Here is a 22,700-nt window from a genome sequence, read left to right as displayed (position 1 = left end):
CAAAAGACACACACGTTCATATGAAGATACGAAAGAAAATACAAATGAAGGCAGCATTGATGGCTACAATTAATTCGTTTGGAATTGGCAGGACTACACTAGCAAACAAAGCAACAAAATATGGTTTGTATTTCTCAAGCCTCTGGCTCGTGTATTTTTAAAGTGCACATGAACTTTTGAAGTTACATTATACGAGCAAATTAACAAACAAAAAACATTCATCACATCAAAAATCATATTATAGCTATACAAAGACTTGTTTTACATTATCAAATACAAGCAATTATCCAAAAGGTACTATTTTGTGGAAGACAGCCTTTTTGGTCGGAGTGACGTGGGAAATACCCATGGCAGTGCTACACGCGACATGGCAGAGGGGTCTTCCAGCCACGTCTCCATGGAAACTGGAAATGTTAGGCTATACATCTATTGGCAGAACCGAATTAGGTCTATCTCACACGAAAAATAGCTTTTAAACTATGTAACAAATCATTCAAATAAAAGTATTGTTTAAAATGAAACGACATTTCCACCATCTTAACGGCATTATTTTAGCAACAGATCCGCGTCGTGTTGACACGGTTATCGGCCATTACTTTGTGATCGTGAACTTTCACAACAAAGTCACTTTTTTTTCTTCTCATTTTTATTAGGAATCACTCAGAAGGCAACCGTGTGGTGACGGTGGCTGCGTAGCTTCAGCTCCGAGAAGTCATCCTCTTCACTTGAGTGGAGCTCCATCGCTATTTCATCCGAGTCACTGAAGTGGGAGTGCGGGGAAAACTCGCCGTCGCTTCGGGGAGACCCTTTCCCTCCCCCCCCGACCGGTGCGAGCGAGTTGCTTCCCCGGGCCGACGGAGAAGGAGATGCCGACCGCATTGCCTCTTCGACCATGGCGGAAAAGGACCCGTCGTCGAAGGAGGGGTGGAACGGCGTCCCGCCGATGTGGACAGGTAAGCCCCCACCTGAGACGGGCCCAGCGGCTGCTGCTGTCCTACAGGCGGCCAGAGACGGGGGAGCCCTGTTCTTCGCCCCGTCAAAACCAACGGTGGGTGGAAGCGTAATGTCACACTTCGGCGAGTTGTTTTTATTGTTTGAGACGTCGTTAGTGGTGCTGCTGCTGCTGGAGGAGGAGGAGGAGGTGGTGCTGCTGGTGGTGGTGCTAGTAGAGGTTGGGGACGGAGCTTGGAGCAGATCAGCCAGGGCATTGATATAAATTTGCGCCATCTGTAAAGTTTCATATTTGGAGAGCTTCTTGTCGTTGTCCAACGCCGGGATGACGCTGCGCAGCTCGTCGAACGCGTAGTTGAGCCCGTGCATCCGCCTCCTCTCGCGCGCGTTGGCGGCTACGCGCCTCTGTTTGTGGACCACGTGGACCGGTCTGCTGGACTGGGCTCTCTGTCTCGCGGTTGTCTCCTCGTCGGAGCAGCTGGCCGTGCCTTGAAGACGGCACAGGTCCCTGACTTTGAGCGAGGAAGAAGAGGAGGGGCTATTGGCAGTTATTCTGTAGCTGAGAGGGCTGGGGTGGCCCGAGGACTCCGGGGAACCGCTCTCTGCGGAAGAAAAACACACATGTGATGAGCTGGTCGGGTTGGCCCACGCGCTATTAGAATAAATGCAAACAGTCTTCGTGTTTTAGTTGTACACCTCGTTTTGAAATGTTGCTCAGAATGGAAATGGAAGGCGGCTCCTCTCACCTTGGAAGGAGCCGGTGCTCGGGCAGGGCGAGTCCCGCAGGCGGTCGGGTGAACGGGCGTGTGCCGCGCAGGTGCCAGAAGGCTGCGCCGGAGCCAGCCAGGCGCGTGGGTCACTGCCGCTGTGTCCGGGCTCGTAGCGGGACTCCGCGAGCTGCTGCCGCGAGTTGAGGTCTGCCACCTCGCTTCTGCTCCAGTCTCCCACACTTCGGACATCCATGTTTCCAGATAGATAAATAAATAAATAATAAAAAACACACGACGGGCAAAGTTGAAGCGACTTTACAATGCTCGATTTGTTTTTCTCCTTGGAGGCGCGCACCGCTATGATGTCGCGCTGGGTGAATATGACTCCTTCTCTGGTGTGTCTCAAGGCGCTGCGTCGGTTTAAAAAGCGGCACGCGCCTGGCGGCCCCCCTCCTCGCGCAGGTCGCGTGTTGGCGTCCAATGAGAAGCCTCGGTAAAGGCCCCAGAGATGTGATTACGGCCCCCCGAAGCCAGACTGTTTATGATAACGTAACAATTTGAGCAGTGGTTAACGCAAGGGAGGTAAGGGGAACCTCCCACAGGACGCACTTGTGCGGGGAGGGGTGCTTGTATGTGGGAGCGTGCACGGCGTGAGGCGTCCGCTGCTGGGACGGGATGCTTCGGTCTCAGGTACCGAATGTTTCATGTAACTTGCGCTTGCATCAGTTAAAGTGAATAGATTTACCCGCAAAACATGAAAGAGAGACTGAGGTGCAGCAAATAACGTTCATCCCAATATATGAAAAACAACTGCAGTGAGAGCTGGATGGCGGAAGCTTAATGGTCAATGAATACAAAAAGAAGCTTGGGCCTTTAGCATCAGTAACGCTTGACCAAAAGTCAACAAAAAAGTGGTTGCGGCTCCTGGGGCTCGCGAGCTCATTGTCAATTCATTCATTCTAAGATCATCTCCAGTTTCCATTTTTTCTTTTGTAGCGAGTCTAAAACCTTTTGATCCAGCTCTAGGAACGCCCTTTCCGTAAAAAGGGCTTCACAGGGATCGGAAACACGAGCAGGGGTCTAGCGCGCCACACTGTTTCCGCACTGACATGAGCAGTACGCACGAGTGAAACTGGATGAAGCGTGTGCACTCGGCTATTTTAATATCTTCCATTGATCCAACGTTTATTTTAAGTTTATTGATCACACCCCCCTTGCTTACTGAAATATAAATTGTGAGAGTAATCTGTAAAATGAGCGTAAAGCACACCATAAACTGCCGGAGTTTGACGCACAATGACTTGTTAGCCCCTTTTCACGACCGTCGAAACGAAAATTACACTAAAAACCGATTATATTCACAATTTTGGCATAGTTTTTTTTTTGTTGTAAATCAATAGTTCGAAATAATGGGTTTGTTCTAAAAAAGATTGTGAGAGAAACAGTTTTTGTGAGAAAAAAAATTATGATTTCAAGAGTTAACCCAACATCAATCTTTTCTATTTTTTATTCATGTATTCATCGTGTGGACGGCGTGCGGGTTAGAGGTCTGGCGCCGAGCGTTCGCCCCCCTCTTCCCACCTACAAGCCCCCCATCCAACGCGCCGGGCCGGGCTCCTGAAGCTACCGACAGGTTGGATATTGTAGTTTGCGATTATTAAAGTGTCACGGCCACAATGGAGACTCTATGTTCCATTGGTCACGCCCGGGGGGCTCCTGGGGGGCTCCTTTGTGGGGGGGGAGAGGCTCCCATTCCAATGCGCGAGAGGAGTCTGCGTGCTGCCGCTTCTCATTCCCATCTCCCGGGAGACCGGGGCGCGACGGGCACGAGACCTGCACGGGGATTCATCAACTTTGTTGTGGCCTTTCCTAAACTCACTCAAAATCCTGCTGAAATATAAAAGTATTTTTAAAGACTAAAATGAGCCACATCAAGGAAATCTGTGATCTTCTAACTTTAGTTTGACATTTGACTATAGGTGTTAATAGAACACTTTTTAGATATGAAAAGTATACCTACAGTGTCCTCCTAATAGAAATGCACTTTAAATTAAGTAAAAGCATGGATGCAGGACGTTTGTAGACAATCTAGTATAGAGTTTATTGTGTTGCTTGTCTGCTGAAACAGGATTACAGTAATAAAATAAGGGACTTTGTGTTTATGTGCAAATGAAAGGAAGATGATTATCATCATTATCTCTTGAGGTAACATGAAGAGTCTGACTTTGATCTTTGGCTTGTAGAGGATGTTTAACTGGACATCAAGTCGGATGTCAGTCAGTGCCGAGTGGAATGAAATACACCATCTATTTGAAGTAATTCATTAATTTAATTTCTTCCAGAATTTTCAGATATTTGGGAAACATCTGCAATTCCTTCTGTTTTTTAAAGTATTAAGTCAGTAATACAGGAGCTCTGAAGGCTAAATACCGCTTTCCCTACAATGTGGTGCTTCATTGAACTTGACAGCAGTTGTCCTCAGCAGAGTGTCTATCCAGCTGTTAACAGCAGCACACAGTCCTTTGAAGTGATGCCCCATTTGAAGTGAAAGACACAAAAGCTTAGCTCCCATACTGAAAATTCTTTCCACACGTTAAATGATCTCAGATCACCAAACCCATTTAAAAATATATTCATATTTTTCCCATCCTTCCCACCTTAACTCTTATGTGATCATTTGAAGGGATGGATTCATTTGGTTCTTAACAATCCAGCAAACAAACACACTAGTCACAGTTTCAGAACATGAAGGAGCACATACGACAGTCAGAGAATTAACACAGCGTCAAATTTACCTGATAGGAGAATGAAGCGACTCTGCCTCATGCACGTTCCCGCATGTGGGCGCGCCCCGTTGGTTCAACGTCGCCGACCATTTGGAGGTTACATGGCAGCGTGGCAGCCACCCTCCTGATCCCCCTCAGGTAGGCTCTGTCAGCGTTTGCCATACACAGTTCTTACTGTGCCCCCAATGACTGAGAGCTGCTGAGAGGTAATGCACTCCGCTTCATAGCGAAAGAACAACATACTTTTAGCGTACTTTCAATGTTTAGCCGAGGTCACCAAAAACAACAAATACAATCCCACTGTAGAAAACCTGTTTATTAGACAAATTATACACAGAAAGCTTTGCCACTTGTAACAGAGGCCCCAGTTTGTTCAGTTTTTGAATAATATGCAACACATACAACAAAATAGGCCTATATTAAATACTGTACATCATAAAGTTTTGAAAATTATTTAAGTAAATCCTGTAGTTCTATGAATAAAATAATAAATGTTAACAGCAAGAGCAAGTTTGTGCATGCTTTCTTTTTAATCAACTTGCTACTTTTTGTTATTTAGCCAGCAAATAATACAAAAGGAATTCAGGATGACATGAGAAAATAAAATAATTTGTTTATGTTGAGCATGGGTAGAATGAAGAAAAAACAAATGCATTAATGTAACTTATAAACTCAACGCTAAAGTTCATTATGATATACTCTTCTTTTTGTTAAACAAAAATAGCATCAACATGTAAAATATACATTTTTATAATGTCTCTTTCATTTATACTAAATAAAACTTTTTAAATGTCTGTCCTAAATGTCATTCGATAGCCATACTGTAGCCTAATATAAGAAAATAATGTCTAAGAATGCTTGCTTCAAAACACTGTGGCTTGACTGAGTTCTCTACGCACAACATTTTGCGGTTTTAGTCCTTAAAGATAACAAACTGAAAACTTGCTCTAAACAACTAACATTATCAATTATTAATACAGTGTTAGTGAAAAAGATTTGGTTCCATTTGACCACCTCAGCTCCTAATCCCTAAAGTATTCCTTTAATGATCGTAATGTTCATTTCCATCTCCTCCCCCAAAATGCACCACCATGGTCTCCATTGAATAATTGGCACTTTAAAAAAAATAAAAAAATAAAAACCAACAAAAAAGTACCCTTAACATTACAGATATGAAATGGAATTATACTCTGGACTTGTCTCCATAAAAGGCAGCCATCGGGTTCCAGTGACCCAAAAGCCCACAACCACTGGTTCACTCCAGTGTCCCAGGAAGCTGGGAGGGTGCAGCTAGCTAGAGTTGAGATATAAGGCCTGTACTGAAGATGCTGTTGCAATGGCTTCTCCTCAACACAAAATCAACCATCTCATCACTCGGACCTGATGAGAAGTGAATGATGACGTCGAACATGACATGTGGCCACCAGAATGAGCTCTATGTTTTAAACACCCGAGCTATGGCAGCGCTTTAATGAAGCGAAATAAAAGAAACAAAATACCAGAGTGAAAGTTTGAATGACTTAATAATGCAAAACCAGATACTACAGCACTCATTTAGCAGTTTTTCTAAGTTGGCTGAGAGTAAGAAACAAGTTGACAGCTCAGAACAATGTTATTTTTTTTTGTACTTCCTGACAAAAACACATTCCACGCATTAAAATCTTTTTTTTTTTTCAAAAACAAAATTTAATAAAAGACATATACTAGGCATGAGCCTTTGAAGTCTTTTGGCATGTCTTTTATGTTTTTTTTTCCTTTTTAAGTTGATTTTTTTCTGTATCCTCCCCTTTACTATCCCTCTGACTGGAGGATCACACCTTGACTTGAAAAGCAGATAGCACGAAAAGGTGAGAAAAGAAAAGGTCAGATCTACATACAATCACTTACAGGTCTGTGGGCACTGGTACAGTGCAGTGGGGGGTCGACAAAGGGTCCTAAATGTGCATCGAAAGTGGTGAAAACCGTTTCAAGGAGATGCACCAAAATGGCAGAAATTGTTTAAGATCGACGCACCGCACGGGCGTTTCAGTGTCACGTGGTTGCACTGTCCTGGCATTTCAGCGGTTGCCTTGGTCCTCAAGTCTTCAGAACGATGCGCCGCGATGGGGTCGGCGCGTGTCCGGTCTCGGGTCAAGTCAGGCAACTGCGTGGACCACGTAGCACATCTAGATCCCCGGGTATTGGTGAAACGACACCGGAGGAGAGGGAACTCAGTATGGACTCCCGCATGGTGAAAAGGCAGAGTAGAAGTGGGGAAGTGGATTTTTCCGAGATGTGGGCCTTTTTCAAAATGAAGTATTCTCAGGGCCATGGACAAATCTACTGCTATTTACGGCTTCGTAAAAAAGAAAAACAATTCAATAGTTGCTTAGTATGAGCCCCTTGGAGTTGTTTGATAGCTAACGACACAACCATTCACCCACCCATGGCGGCCCAGGAGCTCACACAAATATAGATGCATTTCCTGTGGTCGGACTGGCATAAATTAAACCCTCCGAGGTGGGGTTGAGATAATAAGAGTCAGGTAATTTGAGCAGATCACATGAGGCGGTCCTCACACCACAAAACAGAAGCAATAAAGAAAGATCCCCTCTCACACATTTCCCCCCCCCCAAACAATCGCCAAAACAATCACAAGAACAACAACAATGAAGCAAAGATTCAAACCGGTCCGTCCCCTTTTTGCACCTCACCAGCACGGTTTTCACAAAGATGAGGAGCGGCCCGATAGGCCGTCACCCCCCCCTCGTCTTCTCCACAAACAAAACGGGCACCCCTGGAAACAGCGGAGCAGAAACTGAAAACACAAACATTCCTATGTACACATGTTCTATCCTCCGACTTCTAGCTTAGCCATAATGTATCTGTTTTACCACCCCATGACCAACCCTAACCACCATGCCTCCTTCTGCCCCTCCTCCTCCTGAATCGCTCGTATCCTAGGCAACCACTCATATAGAAGTGCCCCGGTCTGGGTCATTGCCATATCCAAAGTTGGGTCCTGGACCTGTGGGCTGGTAGGGGATGGAGGACATTGTTTTAATGGGGCTGCGAAAGAATCCGCCGTTGGGGGCCCTCTGCCTGAAAGGGCCCACCCCGCCAGTCCGGTGGTCGTGCATGATGCCCCCCCCGCCGCCGCCACCGCCGCTACCGAAACCAGCGGAGAAGCCAGCGGCGGCTTTGGCCGACAGGCTGCGGCTGAGGGTCTGGATCTGCTCGGGGATGAAGGTGGTCGTGGTGATGTGGGTGTTGCGGAAGTCGCTGATCTGCTCGAGGGCTTGGCGCGCGGCGGGCAGCGCATCCATGTCGAGGGGCGTCAGATCGACGGAAGAGGTGGAGAACTGCTTGTGGGGGCTTTCGTCATCGGTGCACAGGCTGTTAACCCGGTGGTGTAGGTGTTCCAGGTCGATCTCCTTATCGTCCTGCAGGTGGGGAGGGGCAAGGGGAGGGGCGTGAAGAGAAACGGAGAGGGGAGGGCAGTGGTGGGAAATGGTGGAAGGGAAGAGGGGGGTCAATGCGAGGGAGGCCATTTGGAAAGATGGTTTTGTTGGAGAGAAGATGTTCAAAGAGGGGGGGTGAGATGAGAAAAATATCCAAGGTGGTGAGGGGAAGTGGAGGAGGTACAAATCCAGGGATCGAGGGATGGAAGTGTGGCCGTCGGTGGATAGAAGGAAGAAAAGGAGAGAAAGAAAGTAAAGAATTAGGAGTGAAAGTAATGCAAATAGAGGAGTAAGTAAATGGAGAGAACAGCGAAGGAAACCAAACAAAAGGTTCAAAGAGGATATTTTTTTGAAAACGGGCCAGTATGGGGTGTATTTTTTTTAATCATAATCAGCGAAGAGGATGTGCATCCATCCATTCGTTCAGTATAAATGGTTAATAAGAACACAAGTGAAAGCAGGATAAAATGATGATGACAGGATGGCATGCATGTGGCCAAAGAAACGTTTTGGCACAAAAAAATGAGGTTTACGTTGAGGAAATTGCAATAGTGAAGGGAGAAGATGGTGATATTAAAACCATTTTGGTGGTCACGGGTGAACATGGATGTGACAGGAAGCAGGGGGAGCAAAAAGAGAGAAGGGGGGAGATGGAGGGAAGAGAAGCACACTGAGCTGTGGTCAGGAAATTAAAGGAGAGAAACAAACAGTGCATACACTTCTATCAGGGCTTTGGTGCAAATAACCTGGAATAAACACAGAAAACCCAACGGCAACATATGAATCCAGAGGGCTTGGTCTAAAGTGCACGTCGTAACTACAAACTTCTATCGGACGCTGTTCAAATGCTGCTTTCTGTCACCGTGACATTCTGGCCACGATGCCAAAAAATTCACGTTGAGATTGACGTCTCATTTTCAAGTGAATGGCTGTTTCTTTTCTTGGCAACATAAAATATGTCTTATTAATCAACTGTATCCTAAAACGTAGATTAACTTCAATTAAACAATGTTAAACTGTGTTAACAATTTTTATCATTTCAAAACAAAGAACCAAACGTTAACTCTTATAACTAAAGCATATGTTAAATGAAACTTACAATCACTATAATCACCTTTAAGTAACTTATCCACACAGTCTAAAAGATGACAACACTCAGTGGGATGCGTTTCATGCTTTCACCGGACAGGGGAAAAGTGAGGGAGCGATGAATGATGTGCGGACAGAGAGGAGAAAGGCTGGGAGCTCGTTAGGTGCTGGAGAGAGTTTCCAAGTGCTTCCCTGGTCTTTATGGGGGGGGTAAGGTTCTCAGAGATGGGCAGTGGGGCAGTGGGGGGGGGTGTTGTTTGAGGTGTCTCCTCTCACACTTGACGGAAACGCTGCTTGTGGAAACGTCAAACAGGGTGTCGTGAGGAGAGGAATCACATTACTGCGGGTAAAGACAGAGTTACCTGAGTGTCCTTTGGATCTCGGGGGGGCTCTGGACCTACTGTGTGTAGTTCATGGACAGAGGGGACCTGCAGTGGTGCCCCATGGTTTCCATCTAAAGAAGGTACAGTGGGAGGGAGGAGAGGACGGGGGGTGGCGGGCGCTAGTGCTTGTTGTGACACTATCGTACACTGAACATATTGGGGGGGGGGGGGGGGGGGGGTGTCCGACGGTTAAAGTTGGTTCCAAAGAGATGAAGGGAAGTGAAAGAGAAGAGTGAATCGCAAATGGTCAGTCTGCTGTCAGCGAGAGGGTGTCTACGAGGGGCCACCGAAAGGGGCTGAGTCTTTAGAGAGAACGGTGCTACGCTCACTGTAATATTACATAGTCAACATGGAATCCCCCATTAATTTCACACATTAGTGTCTGAAATGTATTTAAATATAAATCTGTAATTTACAGTGTAATGCAAAGGCCTTTATTTTAAACCTCCAAGCTCAAAGTTCACACAACAAAAAATATATCTGGCTTTATTTTGTATTAAGAGGTTTTGTAAAAAACTTAACTGAAGGCCTTTCCTTGCATATACCTTTACAACTTGTAACTTTAACGCCTGGAGGAAGATGCTGCTCTATTTGCTTCCAGATAGAGAGGCAGCACCCTCTAGCGGCAGGAAGGCCTCATTGCACATCATCAGCGTTTTGGAAAGAGGTAGATTTGCATCCAGCAGAAAGCACTGTTGTACTGTGAAGACCACAGATTGAACCCTGCTCCTTGATGTCTATCATCCCTCTTAGCACGATACCATTCATCTCTCATCACAGTCTGTCCTCAATCTTTGCCAACCAATACATTATCTAGATTTCTATTGTATGTATAACCTTGGGGTGGGAGGTGAGGTGGTGAAGGTGGTCATTCTCATTTTTGGGGGATGCTTGGAGGGGTTGGCGGGTTCGTAGGAGTGCTGCACAATCAGGGCGCAGGGGATGTCGCAGCATGCTGGGGTCTGGTAATGGGTCGAGGTGGGGGCAGTGGTGTTGGCGGTGTTGGGGTTCTGGTTCTGGGTCTGACCGCCCAGGGCAAGTGGGTGCTCGTTTGGGTGGTGGGGGCAAGGATCAGCAGCTTGCCTGGCAGATGGGCCGTCTGCCTGCGTCTGGTGTGACCGTATGACATGCATGCGTGTGTGTGTGTGTGTGTGTGTGTGTGTGAGTGTGAGAGCCAGAGGGACAGAAGGGGAGAGAGACAAGTTGATGGGAGAGAGATGCGAAGTAATTCATATCAATGTTTTGGTGTGCGAGTGCATGCAAATTGAGTGGGAAGATCAAAAGAAGCAGATATTTTTTTTTTTTAAGAAAAAAGAAGCCAAGTAGACACACAGGCAGACCATCGGCAGACGGGCAGAGGCAGAGAAGGGATGAGCGAAAGACAAGATCAGGCAGATGGAAGGATCATAAGGTGGGGGGGAGAGAGAGAGAGAAGTCAATTGGAGAAACAGACGGGTGGGGGGGTGAGCGAGAAGAAAGACACGACAGTCAGTCAACACACAGTTAAGCAGGTCGTTCTGTGTTCATGTCCTCAGAGAGACAATCATACAGTCGTTATGTACCTGGAAAGGGGAGATGTTTAAATGGCATTTTGTATTGCTCTCTCTCCCTCTTTCCCCCTCGCCTGCTACAGCCCTCAACACAAAGTACTTATCTACAAAAAACAACACAAAAAGGAAACATGAGAGCTTTGAGTCAGAGACGGAGATCAGTTCATAGAGTTAGAACGAGTAGGCTGGCTACATCCATCCAAACCAGACACTTCCAAAGGAAGTTTTAGGTGTACCAACACAGGTGGATACACAAGGCAGTGCCAGCTCTTCTCATGCTAAATCTACATGGATTATATGAAACATCAGACAGTGGGAAAACCAAGGAAGTCACCATTATGGAAGAGTTCTGACAATAAACGTTTCTATTTTTGTCAAAAGGCAGCATTATAATTAGTTTTAAACTTTAGGAGATGTGGTTGATTCTAATGACAGAACTCTTTCATACAGACCTCTCGCATAACATAACATATATATACATGTATATACCAGCCAAAAGGGTTCAAGCTATACAGTCGCAGATTCATAAATAAAAGGGTCCACAGACACTCATCTGGAAATAGTTTGTCGAAAGGATCATTTGGTTTGCCTTCCTGAGCAGTGTGGAGAGCTCCTTGATCCATTTGTCCATGTTCAGCACTATAGTTACAAGCATGTGACCCACCCAGGTATACACCCCAAATGAGTTCAGATGGTTTAAAAGAGTGGCAATAATGCGAAAGATTTATCCATTTCTGAAATCTTAGCAAACTGTTTACAGTGAAAAGCAGGATCTTAGATAATAATGTCAGCCATTCCACAAACAGACAATAACACTAACATGTACACACAGTCAAATTCAGCTACCACAGCACAACAGCAATGACAGACATGTGCGGCGTGGGACTAGGCATGTTTTCACTCCGTGGGTCCATGTGTGCAGGAAGCTTGTGAGCATGTGAGCGGCAGGTCGGATGCTGTTTTTTCGGCCACACAATCTGACGGATGGACCTAGTCAGGATTTGTGCCAGCTTTTACTGATTGTAAGGAAACGGCATCCATCAGAAGTGAAATCTACGTCACTGAAACCACCGGGCCTTATGAAGCGTGTGAAGCGAACTGAACACACGTGTACATCGTAACCCAGACAAGATGGAGCAGGTTGAGTTAAACGTTAGGCAATGACTGCTTGTGTGCACGCATGGGAAGGCGCAATGTGCCCTCATTTTCAAACTTAAGCCAGTAACACGTGTTGTGGCGCGGAGGGCACAGCGTGCAAAGGTCCCTTGCGAACGCCGTTCACGCTGATGGCGGTCCGAGCGGTTCCAACAACGAACCTCTCTCTTTTAACACACAGCCAACGTTTCATCAGAGCATCTATTTCAGCACCAGGCCTTTTCAATCCGTATGTAAGCACTCCAACGACTTGTAGCCGGCCAACTCCAGCCACGCGGTGTGAGCGAGACCCCGGTTTGCGCTGGACCTGGCGAACGGAGCCGACCAAACAAGAGGGAGAATGAAAGGGGTTTAACAAACTGCTTTGGGGTCGCTCGTTGCAAGTAGGCCTCTCATGCCAAGTCTGCACTCCAAATGCAGACCCCCAGTGCCACTGCATTTCTCTAAGCCAAGTTTTCTGCGGCATGAAGGCTGGGTCACCAGGCTTTCCAGTTTGATTTGAAGCTCGGAGAAATGCGGGGCGGGGGGGTCGGGGGGGGGGTCTCAAGTGGTGATAGCATTTGCTGCGACAGCAAGACAGAGTTCCTGATTGGAACTGACAGAGAGTCAGGCATCTAATGAAGTTAATTACAAGCTTTACGGTTTGCTTCGCTTTATTAATAATTTAACTCTGGGAGCTTGGATGACATTAAACACACGAGACTTACTCCACTGGCCATGACTGAGGCCAAATTGCAAGCAGAGGCAGAGTTTCCCCCCCGTCGATATGACGCAACATGTGCAACTTATCTAATTAGCTGCTTTGAAGTTGACTTAAATGTGCCTTCCTCCCTCCACTGAGTCAGGACATGCTGCAGTGGTCACAGCTTGACTTTCTCTTCTTCTGTTCTCAGCAACCCTCTTTTCAGCTGGTTGCCCATTTGGAAACATTCTGCACAGATGGTGATTTCAGATCCGAGTGTGGTATTCCCACAGCTTTGATACATGTTATGACAGGATCAATTTAGAAAGAAATGTAAAATAAGATTTCAGCCGAGCAAAAACTTGGATTTGAAAGTGCAGCTGTCTTTGCAGACATTTTGTCATTCTTTAGGCCAAGGGATGCTGGAAACACACTAATCCGCAGAACCTTTGAGATCGGTGCAACACAAAGGTATTGGCAGTTGCAAAGGAATGGGTCCAGATCGTCTGACCCTTGAGGTCGAGTGGTTACTCCGAGCTAAACCTTGAGCCAAACCAAAGGCAATCAATAGGTCATTGCTTTGAATACATGTCAAGGGTCAACTATCAAAAACAATCATGGCTGACCGAGCCACCTTCATTTTCACCATGGAAGCACAAAGGGGCCATTCTAATGCTGCACTAATTTGGTTGTTCTCCTTCTGTTATCCAGATGTTTTGATTTGCACTCAAATCAAATCTTACTCCCTGCTCCAAGCACAAAAGCTCCAAATCTATATACATATTTAATTGTTGTTTAATTCGGCAGTATACTAGTAACAGTAACACTAATTGCATTATAATGGACATACATATATATGAAGCTCACCCTATCCCCTTTATGTGAGCTGGGCATTGATAATAACAATAATTACAACAAGAGGGATTCACACATCAGTTGCTGCATGATGCTTTCATATGCAAATCCTCAACAACTACAAAGGGAATTAAAAACTATCGCCGTTCAAATCCCCGTCGTCCCTCACGTTCACCGCTGCGCCTAAACTCCTGCGCTCAGTCAGGGGCTGATTCCATTGGCTGCTCTTAGTGGCTAATGAAGATGGCAGGGGGGGGGGGGGGGGGGGGGGCAGTGCGTTTCCGCGTGTTGCAGCTCGACCACATCGTGTGCTCAACGTGCCTTTTTGCCCCGTCCAGCCGTTTGGTGTGTTTGAGGCCGCTGGTTTTGGCGTCCATGACTACACGGCAGATCAGAGCTTGTAGCTGAGCTGGGGGGGGCGGGGGGGGGGCTGGAAGTAAAGGGTAGACGTGGCGCGGCGCATCTGTCGGTGTGCGTGCCAACGGAGAATATATTGCCCGGGGCCAAAACTAAATGATATTGGTAGTCAGCGGGTTGGCAATGTTGCAACGTAGAATTGAAAAACCTGATTACAGGTTCTCAAAATGCCTTTGGTTGTGTTGAGAGCAATATATATATATATCTATATATATATATATAGATATATATATATATATATATAGATATATATATAGATATCTATATATATATATATGTATGTGTGTGGTTTCACGTGACTGGGCCTAAACAAATGGATTGAAACGCATTGAAATGCACAGTAAATATCAAACGTGTGTCTTGATTTTCCCGAAACAATTAGATGGTAGAGTTATAAATCATGACAGCAATATAAAAGAAACTAGATTGAGTTCAAGCAGATTGAATGGCAGTCAACCTGCTGTTGAGCTCCCTGCTCTATTATCACTGCAGTTTATTGCCACTTTAGTGGTGCATGCCATATGCATGGGGAACTTGAACACAGCAAATTGACTGAGATGGGAGGACTTGGCCTGCAGCTTTATGGCTCCATCCAAGTGTACAAATCCTCTCACTCCATGTGCAAGATTTTGCTTCATTTGATCACACGCAAGTAAACTGTTGATCAGTTCCAAGCCATTGCTGGGGGTCTGCGGTAAACAAAGCTGAGCAGATCAGTGTCTCAAACAAGCTGCTGTACACTACATGGATCACAGCTGTCAAGTCCCAAAACACCTACTTGGCTGCAACAACAGACCCATATTCACTTAGTGGGAGGTTTTAATTCATGTCTTTCGTGTCAAAGGTGGTCACCTAAACTTTCTCCAAAAAGGTAGAAACCGTAGTGATGAGATCATGTGTGACGATATGTTTGACCAAGGGCCGGTCATTTGATTATTTGGGACAGCCGCTCCAAGGAATTTACTTATTAAAACTTTCCTTCTAAATTGCTTCCCAGATGAATGATGTTATGATCTGACACTAAATCATCCTGGGTAGTACCACAATTTCTTCTTAGCATATTTTGTCAGCTTTTTTCATTTATTCTTGGTGGAACCTTTAAATCAGGCTGACACCACAGATTACGGAGATAAGCCAGGCTTCTCTAACTTGTTTCTGGTACACATTAAAATGTTCACTTGAACCATCATAATGAGTCCAACGTTGTGTTTGCTACCCTCTCAAAGTCCATTTTGGTAACTAGGCAACAATGGTTCTAATATCTACCCGCCTTCATATTGACGTTAATTGGTTTAAAGGAGTTTAATCGTAGGTGAGAGAACCGTTCTTGATTAATTCTCTTAGGTCAACAAGTTAACTTTAACCTGCATTTTAAATAGATTTCTGAATTGTTTGATGCTGAAGAAATATGTTTGATAGTAAACACATTTCTCCTGCCAAAACCAATATCTACTGCTTCATGCCTCAGTCTAATTTGTGACCGACACACAAAAAATGAACTGTAGACCGAAAGTGAAAATATGACTTCCTGATTACATTCCCTTTGGGATAAAACAGTTGCAGCAATAAAGAGGTCCCGAAAATGGACCCACTGAACTACCCTGGTGAAAATGGCCTGAGCTTACGCAATCGCAACGAATTCATAAAAAACGCAACTGAACGAACATTTGTTTGTTACCTGTCTCGAAGCTAGCAAATGACAACAGACTGCAGGGTTTCTACCAGGGGAGAACGTTGCCACAGTCCCTCTGATTGCATCCAAGGATATCCACGCCGAGGTGATCAACCACGCAGAGGCTGATTGGAAATTTCCCAGGGCGCTCCTGCTAATTTACAAGGTGGAGTTTCGTCGCTCTCGCAGAAAGAACCTTGACACAAGCGTCCGTGTTCAATACTGAGACTCTGACTCTGACTCGGTTATTGATGCACGACGCGGCACCCAAACAGTTTTTACATGCGACCTTTAACCGCTGTTTCTTCTCTTCAAAAGTTCACTTTTCCGAAAAATAATGGTTGACTAACCTGTTGACACATGTGCCTCGTTTTAATGTAATTGACACGATCAAAATGGCATTAATACAACATTTAAAAAAAAGAGGTGGGAGATTATGCAGTGGCGCCAATGTAATGAATACTTACCAGTTTGAATCTATGTGATCTGGACTGTGACCGCGCACTGTCCAGGTGTAAAGACTGAGAGAAATAGGGATTTTGGGGTTGCATTGCTTTGTCCTGGGCGGTAAACACATGCAGTTACACAAAGTCATTCTTAGGACCGTGCTCTACAAACTCTCAAAGTATTGGTGTTCAATGCACATATGTGTGTCTCAGATATGTCACCCAGGCCATTGAATATTGCATTATAGTTGAAGTTAGATATGTAATTTGGGATTAGTATGTATGGCAATGCATCGACTATGAGAGGTGGTGGAAAAATCAACACTGAAAGTACTAAAAAGGAGATTATCTTATGTCTCTTTTGCAAATAGTTTTTGATGATTTTAATGGTACAACTTAACCCAGCAAACAATAAAGATAAAACAACAGGGACAGGATGCAAGCTGCTGTCTATTAGGACTGTGATTGTGGGTGAGAAAGGAAAATTTAAACAATGTTCTTAGGGCTTCTGAACTCATTCTAGCCATGTTTGACCTTTACTTCCCTTTCCACATAAGCAGGGATTTATATATACAAGACTATGCAAAAGATCAATGCTAGTTAACTCAGTGGAGATCAAATGCAGCACCTCAGGGCTTCTTTTTGACGGAATTTGCAGAATCCCCGCAATGAATACAGCTCCAGCCTGTGCTTTCGGCGTCGTGTTGCTGCTGTTGCTTGTGTGCAAATTTAGTTCAGAGGAAGCGGGATTGTGAACATGGGATTCCTTTCAAAGGTTCCAGACGCTGTGAGCCGTCACGTTGTCTAGTCTAGACTTCACATTTTGTGATTTCACACCCATCTCACCGTAGCTCGGTAAGACCTAACACTTAACCCATCATCCATCCAGTTATCATTTATACCCTCGCCCTCAGTAGACACTTATTCTTTCCATTTGTGTGCCATTTTTTTTCCTATTCATCTACCTGTTATACAATTGAGTGTGCCCCTGCAGGCCCTCTGCTTCTCTCTGTACCCTTAGTCACCCATCAATCACCCTACCTCCTTGGAGGGGACCCTGGATCCCTTCCTCCGTGACCACCAGCTCTCCACCATGGCAATGAGGCAGGAGAGCACCACGCCGGCTGCCAGCACGCAGAAGACGCCGGCGAAGCTGTGGATGTCCAGAGCGTTGCCGCGCTGCCTCGTCTGCAGCGAGCTGTAGAGGTCGCAGGGGCTGTCCTTGGGCCACCACTTGAGTTTCAGGATGTCCATGTCACCGTTCTGCTGCAGCTCCAGGATTCTAGAGGCAAGGCAGGACAAACGGGCCCGTCAGCAGTGCGAGAGCACACTGTGCACATACTGACTCAGGGGCTACGCGTTTACAAATCTTTGTTAGATGCTTACAGAAGCTATAGCGCGTATGGATGAACGTGCGGGTGCATGAATCACGTGGGGGGGGCGTACCTATTGGTTATGTTAACGGACGGTGTCTGAGCTTCGATTGCAAACAATGGAGAACGACAAATATTTGCACAACTGCATTAAACCAGACCACACTGCAGCTTTTACTGCAGTTGCCGTAGCTCCCCTCTTCCTTTGGAGGGCAGTGTTTGCAAGCTGGAATCCTCTCTGATCCCTGACAGCCATATTGGGCTGTCAAACTCATTATGGCTAACATTAATATGTTTTGCAGCACAGCGCGAGTACACTGCCACAATGTCATTATGCGGCCTAGCTTTAGTCGCCTGATTGATGGCTTCAGAGGGGATACAGCTCAGAGGTTGATGGGGTCCCTCTGTTAGCCTTCAGTTTATTATTTAACTGGGTCGTTCGTTTTGGTTTGGAGGAGAGCTGCAGACACACACAGACAGACAGGCTTATAGAAGCTCTGTTAGCTGGATATTTAACAAGCTATCTGCCATGGAAGGAGGGGAGCCACGGGGAAAGGGAGAGACAAAGAGGAAAAAGGCAATGTGGGTGTGTGTGTGTGTGTGCTAATACCTTCTTCACAGACACATGCTAACATAGAAAACAAACAGATGCAAATGATCCGTCATACATAGACAAAGCCACCATGGTGCTGCAGAAATGAACAAAGTCAAGTGCACAACTGCTTGCATGACAAAGCAAACTTAAACAGGATTCCTAAATGTGTACATAGAGACAGATGTTTGCAATTATCTGCACAACTTCCCGGGGACAAACCCCTCCAGAAAACTCAAAGAGAACACACTGACGTGAACGACAGTGCCCATCTCTCGCATCAATTTTTTCCCTCATGCGGAATGCACAGAACAGACCGAAATCAATCAAGAAATGCAAATGAGCCCTGCAGACAGCTTACATAATTAATTTCATCCACAATAGCCATACAAACGTGGCTCATTTCAATGTAAATCAGCCAAACGGGCTCAGCGTGTCGCATCACAACAACGCCACTCTCATTTAGGGACACTCTCTTATCACTCCCTGGGCTCCACTGAGCTGGTGGGACAGGAACTACAAGGTTAAAATGCCATTTGCGGTTGCAATTGATGTGAAAGATTCAAAAGGGAGGAGAGGAGAATAAAAATAAAAAAAAGAAGAGACGAGAAGTACTTATTCGAAGAGCAAATCTACCGACAGTCTTTCTAATACGAGATCATGTCTGCCAACTGCCGGCTTGAAAGTGGGATTGTTTGGGCTCGGATAAACTTGGATTAGTGCCCGAGATTAGAAAAGTCTTTGTGTGGATGATGTACAACGTTGACTCAAAAGAAAATCAAATTAAAATGGTCTGCAACAGTGTTCAGCAGTAGTTGTGTAGTGCAGAACTGGCAAAGAAGAGAAAATCAAAACTGTAGGAATCCCAAATCACGTATCATTAGAGCAGCTGTTCTCTTGGTCACTGCTCTATTTTCCTTCAAACATCTTATATACTTTTGGACCGTAATATCGTGGTGTTTAATGCAGGACTCAGAAACAATGATTCATCACTCGTTGCACCCTTTGAGTGAGTAAAGTGGAGAAAACTGGAAAAGTCAAGGGACGTAATACTTTTCCTCACACCGTAGCGCACCTGAATGGACATCGTACTTCACATAGTGCAGGGTGCACTGTTCACACGCAAGTAGAAATATAAGATTTAGTTCTTTCAACAGCAGTTAAATCAAAATTGAAACCGCATTCGCGCAAGATTATTCTCAGCTGATGACGGTATTACAAAATAATCAATGTTCATGAAAGTTAAAACTAGCCCCACATCAGAGCTGTGTTGTGCCCTTTTTCATCTGCCACTCTGCCAGAAGAGGCTTGACGCACTCTGACAGACGGATTACACGCCGCCTAATGGGAGGGAATAAGAGCAGTCCCGCCTTTCAAAAAAGGCCTGGCAATGTTTTGTCAAACTATTTCATCATGTCTTGCTTGGAATTTTGTCAACTTCAAAAGATTTCTTGTCTTAGTTGATGTCTTTTCATTTTCATCAAACGAAAGTGGCACGCTTTATGTTTGGAGTTGCCTGTTCTCTCGTGTCACAAATGTCTCGTCCGACACGTTTTTTTGGGGGGCACTTTAGGAGTCGGAATGAGCAGCGGCTTTTTCTTGTTTCATCTACTTTAACACATTTTTACTTCACAAAATACAATAGACGTTAAAATAAGTCGGTGTGAGAATTCTAAAAAATGTGTTTACTGTGTTACTAGTGTAACAGTAATTAACATTGTTTTTACTAGCAGTGTTAGCAATACAAAGCAATTCCACCTGTGTTTAATTGCTGAATGGGATCGTCTTCTAAAGATGACATAGAGGGAGAGAGAGGGGACAACATGGAAAGGTTCGCGGATCAGATTAAAACTCTGGACTCGCCCGTAGATGGTGCATGTGACCTCTACCCGACGAGGTACCGGCCAAGCCAATACCCTGCCATTTAAAATATGATCCTGCGGTCTGTCGACGTCACTCGCTTTATGCGCTACATTTAAAGAATATACAAAGGTTCCATATACAGGATTCAGAGTATTAATAAAGCAACAAAACTGTTATGTAAATGGATAAAGAAGCAATGCTTTGTTTATGGCGCCTGACTGACTGTGCATGTCTATCTCTCTGTTGTGTCCTGATGGCTATAAGTGGAGCTGATCCCCTGTCATTCTGCCCTAATTGATCGTTGCAGTTATGCATGAGCTGATTCTCTGATAGACCCTTGAATTAAATCCTCGCGCTGACTCGCACCGACAAGAACAGATGGAAGCATAATAATAATATTCCCATTTACCTTAAAATGATCTCGTGCGGCTTCAGCTGCCTTTATCCTGCCCACAAACAACTCACCGATTTAGGTCTGCAGTGGTAGAATACTTGAAGGGACACGAATGACCCTGCTGGTAATATTCGGTGTTGTCTGGCGGCGTCATGTTGCGATCATGAGACGGTGCCCGAGTTTGGACAGATGGTGCAAGGGAAAGTGAAGAGGAAGATGTTGACGTGGTAAACTACAGCGCCGACTACGACAAGAGCCCACACCTCGCGGCTTGTATATGGAGCGCGAGCTTGCAGTTGTAATGCTTAAATGCATTTGTCGATCACTTGGTCGTTGAGAATGTTAATAAGGAAAAGTGCAAGGTGACGATCTTTCCAAGACGAGACACACGCTCAGAAGACAATCAGAATTTGTAGAATATAAAGCCGAGGTGATATTTTTTCAGGGTCAGTTAGTGCTTTTTTATCAAGGGGCATCAGACAGACAGCTGAGGTACCAGCGAAGAGATCCATTCAATCACTAAAAATAGCACCTATATGTAAACTATATGTACTGGACTGTAAAATACTGGGGTTTGCAATGTGTAACTGCATCTGACATCTAATTGAATGCCCCATTGTCTCAATATATATGAGGGATTTAAAGTGTGCTCGATGGGTAGATGAGATTTAGGCTTTTTTTGTGTTGCTAACAGCTGTCCCGTGTGTGTGCGTGTGTATCTATGGATGTACATCCGGAACGACTGCGTTTTGTTGTAACTCTGTTTCGATGAATAGTGTGTGTGGCCACAGTGTACGCACGAGTGCGTGCTCCCGCGTCGCCGGGCGGTGTCTATGAAACAGCTGGCGTGCTGTGAGGTGCATTAACACTGTGTTTGTAATGAGTTATCACCTTGCTTTAAGATCGTTGACTTTGACTGGGGAGATCCATAATGACTTTAACACTCCCACTGGCTGTTAAGGCAAATGAGCAACGGTTGCTCGTGTGGGTATGATGGGGGGGGGGGGGGGGGGGTGTCTGTCTGTGTGCGTTTGTTTGCATGTGTGCGCTCGGTCTCTCCCTGCTCACTCCGCAGTGGCCGTTACTGCATGGACTAGATGTTGCCATGGAAACTCTTTAGCAGCAGCCTTGATGGTGGGATGATCGCAAATTATTAGTTGACTCGAGTTAAAAAAAAAAAGAACCATAGTGATTTGAATGAAGGAGCGAGGTGTAGAATACTTGGGAGAAAGGAAGAAAGCACAAAAAAAAGGGGACACGTGAAAGACAAAAACACAACATGGTAAATGATACTGAGGCAGTGATGACACATAGGAAAATGTTCACATGAGGGAAAGCCAAGACATGAACATGAACAAAACATGTTGCTGTCTGACTCTCTCCTATAGAGAAGGATGCGATTCTGGTTGTCTACAAGTACGACCCGTTGAGTTAAGGACTAAAACGAGGACATTTCCTGCTAAATTAGGGATTAACGAGGGACGTGTGTTGACTAAAAAGCTAGCCATTAGGAGTTCATCTGACTGCATTTCACAGCAAGTTTTAATAAGCATCGTCTAATGTTAAAAATGATACCCCTACTGAGGTGAAATGAACTGTTTTCACATTTTGCCACTGCGGGGCTGCATTTTTAACTCAAATGGATGGCGAGGCCAACATAGAGGCTACAAAGTGAGCTCAGCAGCTGGCGAACTGATCGATGAGTTACTGGTATCGATGAACTTGCCTATTGACCCCCTTAAGATACATACCGGCTATTTATTGCTCCCCTTGAGATGCACTATAACTTTATATTGTGTTGATACTGCAGTGTTTCCCAGGACTATCCACCCCAGCCACCTATAAAGGCCCATGCTGCTATTTCCCCTGTAGCAGGACTTTACTGCGGCCGTGGCCAGTTAAAATGCACAGTGTTGGATGTGAATTTGAGAACTGGCTACACAGACCTTTTTTAAATGTTTCTGTGAGACGTTAAAGTATCACCACGGAGAAACCGCCGTCTGGGGATCAGTGGAATATGTCTGCAGCAACTTAACTACAACGAGCTCTTTCATGTGCATATTCTCCTCCTGGAGTCAGTGGAAGCTGTGGAAAATGGGTGAGAGGTGGAGACGGAAAAAAAAAAATGGCATGCGAGTGAGTGGCTGAATAAGGACGGGTGGCAAATTGAGTGAGAAAATTTGAGGGGGGGGGAAGAAAACGGTACATTCAATCTGGATGGATGGTTGGCATAAAAAAAATCATACAAAGTAGGAAAGGGGAGCACAGGGGAGAGAGCAGGGGATGCGCGAAATTAGAAGGGAGCTGGAGAGGAGAAGGGGAGATAAGATAAGAACAGAAGA

General features: G+C 45.3%; 2 protein-coding genes across 4 annotated transcripts in view; both read right to left on the bottom strand.

The window, feature by feature from the left end:
• Positions 1–215: 215 nt before the first annotated feature.
• On the bottom strand, positions 216–2,441 carry atoh1a (atonal bHLH transcription factor 1a). The gene is made up of 2 exons (XM_037481969.2): positions 1,698–2,441; positions 216–1,553 (listed from the first exon to the last, which is right to left on the bottom strand). Exons 1-2 carry the CDS (start codon positions 1,912–1,914, stop codon positions 661–663), a joined length of 1,110 nt encoding a protein of 369 aa, XP_037337866.2. The 5' UTR covers positions 1,915–2,441; the 3' UTR covers positions 216–660.
• Positions 2,442–7,058: 4,617 nt separating this feature from the next.
• Positions 7,059–22,700, bottom strand: part of grid2 (glutamate receptor, ionotropic, delta 2) — a 301,762-nt gene continuing 286,120 nt past the window's right edge. The window contains exons 15-17 of one of the 3 annotated variants that reach the window (XM_037481966.2): positions 17,178–17,418; positions 10,197–10,468; positions 7,633–7,869 (exon numbers count right to left, since the gene is read on the bottom strand). In XM_037481966.2, the coding sequence (XP_037337863.1) occupies positions 7,764–7,869; positions 10,197–10,468; positions 17,178–17,418 (619 nt within the window). In that variant the 3' untranslated portion in view covers positions 7,633–7,763. Of the gene's footprint in view, positions 7,870–10,196; positions 10,469–10,921; positions 11,014–17,177; positions 17,419–22,700 lie in introns of those variants that run through there. The other 2 variants (XR_009956209.1, XM_037481965.2) reach the window with 2 other exon arrangements.

The sequence above is a fragment of the Pungitius pungitius genome, chromosome 5 (assembly GCF_949316345.1).
Source record: "Pungitius pungitius chromosome 5, fPunPun2.1, whole genome shotgun sequence".
In the NCBI taxonomy this organism is placed as follows: domain Eukaryota; kingdom Metazoa; phylum Chordata; class Actinopteri; order Perciformes; family Gasterosteidae; genus Pungitius; species Pungitius pungitius.
Note: the sequence above shows the minus strand (reverse complement) of the source record. Positions and strands in the feature narration are given on the sequence as shown.

What these genes read in the sequence shown, in the direction of transcription:
- atoh1a (XM_037481969.2), bottom strand. Translation starts at nt 1,914, where the DNA reads ATGGATGTCCGAAGTGTGGGAGACTGGAGCAGAAGCGAGGTGGCAGAC. An exon ending in GAGCACCGGCTCCTTCCAAG is followed by an intron (nt 1,554 to 1,697) that starts GTGAGAGGAGCC and finishes TTTCTTCCGCAG; the next exon opens with AGAGCGGTTCCCCGGAGTCC.